Source organism: Rhea americana, unplaced genomic scaffold (genome assembly GCF_003343005.1).
Source record: "Rhea americana isolate MKP2758 unplaced genomic scaffold, rheAme1 scaffold_18, whole genome shotgun sequence".
Taxonomy (NCBI): domain Eukaryota; kingdom Metazoa; phylum Chordata; class Aves; order Rheiformes; family Rheidae; genus Rhea; species Rhea americana.
In genome coordinates, this window is record NW_028185927.1 from 5272121 (window position 1) to 5279382 (window position 7262).

A 7262-nucleotide genomic window follows, 5' to 3' on the forward strand; every position below is an offset into this window, starting at 1 on the left:
AGGCATGAGCACTTCTTCGTAAAGAAGTAGCAGGGTTGCACCATACTTTCTGTGATGGGCCAGTTTCCTTATGCTTGTARCTTTCAGGAATAATTGTCTCTTTCTTCTCTTGGTGTTTCCCATTCCTTGATAATGCTGGAAAGTTTGTGGGGTTTTTTTTTTGTGTGTGTGTGTGTGTGATTTATTAATTTATTTATTTTTGAATACTGCAATTCTCTTTTTTTTGGAAGAGGTGATGAGTTCTCCCCTCTCTTTTTTCTTTCTTTTTCCTTTTTTTTCAATATCTGTTCAGAAACAGGTATGTTAGCTCATAGCCGTAGCTCATGGTTTAAAAACTACGTGTCTGAAGCTAAAAGCATTAAGACCTTGGTCTTGCTCTATGTTTCAAGGTTTTTGTTTTTTTGGTTTTTAACAAATACTATTCTTGAGTTATTTTTAAGGTGCATACTGTGATTATACAACTGTAGATCTAGAAGTTGAGCATAGATGCATTTCAGTGTTGTGACAAGTTTGAGTTACTTGAAGTTACTTTGAAACCACTCAGTCAAATGGTCTTAAAAGGTTCAGTTTTATGTTCTAAGATTTCCCTTTCCTCTCTTTTTGCCAAAAACCACTCATATATATAAATCTGAAATGCAGATGTAATGGAGGGCTTGTCAGGATTAGGCAAGACTTCTAAAATTGATCTATTAATATTTTCATTAACTTGAAAATATGTTGAAATTAATATGTTGAACTATTTTCTGATAAAAGGCACATCTTAATTGAACTACTGTTTACAGTTTTTGACTGTCGTATAATACACAGGATGTTAAGTGTGGCCAGGTTAACCTTATTACCAAGACTTAGACTTTTGTATTTCCTGACTTTGTTGTTCTGTAAGCATGGCAAAAACTTTCCTGCCTTTAGAGAGTAGCCTTGTGTGAGTAAGGTAGAAATCTAGTTTGCACAGAACTGAACTGCACACCTGGTAACAAGGTGCTGGTAAGAAGTGGTGCCGGTAAGCTTAGAAAWAAAGAGAAAGTTGCAGCTCTAGGTATTACACTGATTTCTAAAAATGTGTTACTGTTTGTGCATGTGTTTCGTAGGAGATAAAATCTGTTCTGTTCCTAAGATGAATGAAAGCATATGTGTGTGTATGTGTATATATATATATATATATATAAAAAAATATGTAAAAATACAAAAATAACAAATTTTCTCCTCAAGGTATGATCTTGATTGGTATTGATGAAGAGCATGGCCCTCAGGTGTACAAGTGTGATCCAGCAGGCTACTATTGTGGATTCAAGGCCACAGCTGCAGGAGTTAAACAGACAGAATCGACCAGTTTTCTTGAAAAGAAAGTAAAGAAGAAATTTGACTGGACGTACGAACAGACAGTAGAGGTAGGCCAGCAGAGGGAAATCAAGCTTTGTCAAAGTATTTTTAATGAATATGTGGTATGTAGGGCTGTGATAGGGAGGAGTGCAGCTCGGCATTTCCTGTTTTCTTGCAGTTCTGTTTTGCTGCCAGAYCAAATACAGCTTTTCTGACTAGAAAATCTTTTGAAGGAATCTGGCTGGTTTTAGGTGCARAAGTGATCCAATCTGCTTTTTCTGCTTCTGCATTAGTAGCTGAAGTAGACTTTGTGAGCATAGGACTCCCACTGTATCTGGTGGCTGGTTACTGGAGTGCCTGATTCTGGGGATACCAGTGTAACTTTTAAGTGGCGCTTAAAACAATCTTCGTGCTAGGAAGCATTCCAAACAAGGCAGAGCTAGAGCAAATCTGTCAATTGGTGATACATCACCAGTTGTTAAAAGTGCTGTGAAAACTGTAGTTGAAGGCCCACATTACAAGTGTATCCTATTTATAAAATTGGTCAATGAACTTTTTTAATAATTACTCTTTTTCACTTACACAGCAGAGGTTTATACCTCTTTTGAGTGTAATCAAGTAATCTTGATTATAYTACATGCATCACTCAATTGAGCGATCAGAGTAGGCAATACAGTCTTTTTGTATTTTTATTTTTAATTCATAAAGCTTCCAGGTTTATGGAGCAGATATTTAACTGAAACCAAGTTCTRTCAGTTAAATCCTGGATACACTTATAGAGCTTTTTATTGTTTTTGTAAAAATGCTGAAATTGTGAATGTAGATAGGATGTTGTCCCTTTAAAAGTAGATAGAGATAGGGAGAAGTGAGTCTGTTGAGCAAGAGCTTTTTTGGTGTTTTTTTTTTCTTCTTCTTTTTTTTAGGTAGTGTTCTATGGATAAGCAATTTTTTACAACTTGGCTTCCATAGAGTCTTCTGATAAAACGTCTGTTTAGTCTCATTTGAATTCCTACAAAATCAGTATATTACCAACATAGTGAAAAGTCTTGTCTAGTGTTCTGCACTTCCTAAAACATTATTACTGATAGAATTAAGTTCCAGTATGTCAGAATAACTATTTTGACAAGCATCTGGCTACTTGGCTCTTAGCTATTTACGAAACTTCTCTTTGTGCACAATCATCATTTTAGGAGTGTATCTTCAGCCTTATTATGATACTATAGCAGAATTAAGTATGAGCAAGATTGCAGAGAACACCTTTTAAAACAAATAGTGAATTTTAGGGTGGGGGGAAAAAGTCAAGTTAAACCACAATGAAATGCAGCCTTTAAAAATGGCTTAAATAATTTTAATTATCAGAAGAAAAGACAGAATGGATACTGTGCAAGTGACATACTCTAAATAATTCTAGATTGTAGTGATGATGTCTGGCTTGTTTTGTCTGTGGCAAACATGTTCTGTCTTGTGGGACCAGAGGTTTTAATCTTTGCTTTCTTCCCCTTGCCTTTTTTTTTTTCCTGCTAAGAAAACATATCCTTTGGTTTTTATACATCAGGCTTTTTAAGGAGAGAACTGCAGAGGGACTGTATTCTGTAATAACAGAAAACTTTTGGAAACTTTTCAGTGGAAGTTTGGGGATGGAAGGAAATAATTTAAAATTAGAAAGAGGAATAATTGTTGATGCTAGGTCTATATAAAAAGAAATTACCTAGTGCTTTCTGTTTAACGGTAGCCTTTATCATCTTTCAGACAGCAATAACATGCCTGTCTACTGTATTATCCATTGATTTCAAACCTTCAGAAATAGAAGTTGGTGTAGTCACAGTGGAAAATCCTAAGTTCAGGTAAGTGATCAACATTGATAAAACTTGGTGTGTGTTTCTTGGGTTATATACAGTTAGCTTTAGCTCCTTGTGTAATGGTAAACTGCAAAATGGAGGGAAATATCAGAAATTGAATGCTTGGGCCTCTTATTTCTAACTATTCAAATGTGTAGGGGTAAAATAAATTGGCTTAAAAATTAAAACAATTTGGAAGTGTGTGGTCTGGTTAGGGGGAGCCAGTAGAGGGTAAAGTGTCTTTAAAGTTTTTTTTTTTTTTTTTTTTTTTTATGATTATATTGAAGTTAGGCCAACCAGATGATTTTTCCTACTTTAAAGAATAAAAGCTTTAATTTGTACTGTATTCTGGAGTCCACTCCTAAGTCATAGTCATGACAACTAATGCAGTAAGGTTTGTTTTGTATTAGGGATCTGTTTGCTGAAGTGCCTTAACTTCTTTTTTTATCCTTTTCCATCTATTTGTGATCTTTAAATGACTCTTACTTATCTTGTAAATGTGATAGTTTTTAACATTTCCAGTATATCAGTCTCTGAGTGCCAGATATTGTGTGCAGCAAGGATACTTGGGGAGYCTAACCAGATAGGGCTGGAAATCTTCCTGCTGGTGGCTCTAGGCCACGTTAGACACAGTGTCCTGGACCGCCTTTCCAAAACGCAGTACATAGCTTCAGAAGTAGGCGTGAAACATAGCAGGAGCGTAAGGGGCTTTTTGGTTATTGCAGAAGGACCTTCAAACTCCTTGTCTTATCTGAAATTTAGGTAACTCTTGCCTGCTGCAGACTGGAGTTCATCTAATTCTGCTTTGTTTTTCTGTGGGTTTATTTTATGTTATTTTTCCATTCAGTTGTTCCACTTTCTTTTTTAATAAAAGTCCTTTGCTGCTTTAGTCTAGCTACTTAGTAGGCAGGTATTGAAGAGAGTCTTCAGACCTTTGGGTCCCATAGATGCAGACTTCTGAGTGGTTTTTAGCATTTTTGAAGTTGACTTGGAATTGATGGGTGGCTTTGCATTTGATAGTTGAGGTTTAGGATGATAGAATAGTGTAGCTTTTTTTTTTTTTTTTTAAAAAAAAAAAAGCACATGAGAACTGTGTGGTAAAGCTGCTCCTTTAACTTTCTGTCAAACCTCATCTATCAGTCCTTAAGTACTTTTCGGGAAGGATGGGTAACCACCAGAAAGGAAGATTATGAAAATCCGTGTCCCCATTGGAGAGAGCTTACTAACTGTCATACACATTCTTCTTGGCAGTCCCAGCCTGCAAATATGTTACTCATGTGGAACAACATATTCTTTTTCTACCTTTGTTACCTCTTTCTGTCTAGAGCCTTTGATTTTTCCTTTATTTTTCAAGAAGAATTGGAATGTTGGCCTGTGGCCTGGCAGCAGTGCTTTAAAGGGCTGAAAGATGCATTGTATAAAACTTACTACACTAGGCTGAGATATTGGAGTTTAAGGAGAAGACTCATCAAAGCTATTTAAGATTTCTTCTTGTCCTTTTAGGATCCTTACAGAAGCAGAGATTGATGTGCACCTTGTAGCTCTGGCAGAGAGAGACTAACTAGCTTGCCCATTCCCATTGTCTGTGCTTCTGACCAGGATATTTGGTGAAAAGAAAACACTTATTAATGGCTCTAGATTATGGGTTGAAAACAGTATGTTACTATATGATGTATTTTACTCTGTACAAATAAAACAGAGGTTTTTGAAATAACTTGGTGTCTCCTTTTAATATAACTTTTTTAAATTTCAGTGCTATGAAATTGTTATTCAAAGAGCTCGGTGACTTTGAATATTTCTGTGATGATCACTTGCCTTTCAGCTGTCTTTTAAGAGAAATTTTATACTTAGTTTGAACTACATGACTCTTAGTGTAAAGTTCTGTATCAGATATGTGGTATGCGTGTTTTAAGATAATTCTTACATTTCCAGATGTTCACTTCTTGCCCGAGGGTTGAAAAGCTTATATCATTACTCTTTTACATATGAGAAAATGAAAAAGACCTTAATTTGTTCAGGTTTGAGTGAGGATGTACGACAGAAGTTGAAGGAAAAAAAAGAGCTATGAATTCTAGCTTGTTCCTCTAGCCTTTAGACTTTTTTCTTCTTCAGATACTGAATTTAATAGTCATCTGCTACAATTTAGCATTTCTAAAGCTAACATTTTTATTTAAGGAAATAGATTCTATAAACAGTGCACTTTGGGGTTTTGGTTGTTTACTACCTACCTGCTTCAAGGCTTTGAGCAGTACCAAAAACATTGTTGGAGCACAGGGGAGCCGACAGGCAAAGTCCATCAACGAGGATGTCTTTGAGAAGCTATTCCTCTCACTTGGAGACTCAGAGATTCCAAGTTTCCAAGAGGAAAAAATAAGATGGCAAAAACTTGAGTCAAGATGGAGAAAACTGCATTTCTGTTCTGCTAGAATTGAAGAGGTTTCTGCCTCGGCAGCAAAAATGGAGGTAGGAAACTTGTGAGAGCAGAGACACTGAGGCAAAAGGGAAGAGAGCCATCTGACACCTTAAAATATCTTGAGTGTTATCTTGAAAGAAAGCCAAGCTAGTATGACTTATCTCCTTAACCCTCATTCCTCTGGCTTGCTATTCCTATATTGGCTTTCATTACTTTGAAATTGCCTTTGATTTCTGAGATCTTTTGGGAAGGCTTCACAAGTTAGCAGAAACTCAGATTGCTCAAATTTTTTCTTTTTTACTTTTCAATTAAAACCCATTGAATGAGTATTTTAAGTCCTTTGTTAGCATTATCCTTTAAAGCAAATATTAAGTTTTATCATCTTTAATACATACTCATGTAATAACTGACTTGAGATCTTGAGATTTATTCAGATGTCTGTCTTATGCCTCCAAAGTACTGTGGACTGTTGACTTTATAATAGCTACTGAATTTCCAGAAGTGCTTCCAAACTTTGCATGTCCATCATGTTAGATACTATAGTTAAAATGAGTATGATGAACCCATACTTTGTTCTGGTTTTGGGTTGGTTATCTTAAGGATTCTGGGTTTTGTGCAACCACGTCAGAACAAAAATTGGTAACACATTTGTAAAGGTCTGTGTTTTTTCCAAGTGACAACTGAGTATCTGAAACTTCCTAGGATCTTTGTTTCCAGCACTCCAGTTGTACAACAATCTGGAACCTTGATTGTCCTTAAGTTTGTTCTTGAGCAGCTTTAATGATTACGTATAAGAACTTCAGTTTTGACTTCTTGAACAAAACAAAAGGAAGACAACAATCAGGGAGATGTTACTAGAGCATATTTGCATAGTGTATAGTATTAAGACTCCCCGAAACACCTTTAATTCTAAATCTTTAAACTTGTCTGTGATTGTGTAATTTTTCTTTTCTTTCTTTTTTTTTTTATGCTCCTTATGCTCCTGCACGCATCACATCCTACTTGGTGTCCAGAGATGGTGAAATAAGCTGCCCACAATATAGTATACTAATTGGAAAAATTGCTGCAATTTTAATTTTGCTTATCAAAAAAAGATGCAACTGAAATGATGTTTTTATTAAATGAAAATTCATGGCTTTTTTCATACTAGCAATGCAAGTTTTTATTTTTCAGTCAATGCTTTCTATCACTTAAGGTAAGAAGGGAGAGTAGATGGGAATACCTGACCTAATGAGAACACCTGTATTAGATACATGTGTATCACATTCCTCGTGCTATGGAGCAGATACCACGAGCAACTGAGCTGCGTTAGCCGTAACTGGTGTTGAGCTGCAAATGGTGTCTGCTGCTGTCCCATAACTGGCACACGCAGAGCAGCTTGAGTATGTGTGGTGTGATCCTAGCAGCCCTGGATTGGGCAGGGAGTATCAAGAGTGATACTAGACCTGAGCCGACCGCATATATTCACGGGGTTTTGGGGCAAGGCTGAAAATCCTGGCAGATGTTCCTACAGTATGGACACAAAAGAACAGTTAGGCAGGAACAGGGTCAAGTCTTGTTTTACATATTAGATGCAGCTCAGTGTCAGCTTTACTAAACTTGGGCTGGCTCTGCACAGCCTTGTAACTGTGTCACTGTTGTATCCCATCTGGGCTCTCCATTTGGGGTATAGAATATAAGGAAATGAACGT

At 36.4% G+C, this 7262-nt stretch overlaps 1 protein-coding gene across 1 annotated transcript in view; it reads left to right on the forward strand.

Annotated features, from left to right (window-relative positions):
• Nucleotides 1–4872, forward strand: part of PSMA6 (proteasome 20S subunit alpha 6) — a 13259-nt gene extending 8387 nt beyond the window's left edge. Inside the window, exons 5-7 of the mRNA XM_085301696.1 lie at nucleotides 1210–1388; nucleotides 3070–3164; nucleotides 4662–4872. Of these exons, the coding sequence (XP_085157822.1) occupies nucleotides 1210–1388; nucleotides 3070–3164; nucleotides 4662–4719 (332 nt within the window). The 3' untranslated portion in view covers nucleotides 4720–4872. The remainder of the gene's footprint in view (nucleotides 1–1209; nucleotides 1389–3069; nucleotides 3165–4661) is intronic.
• Nucleotides 4873–7262: the final 2390 nt, after the last annotated feature.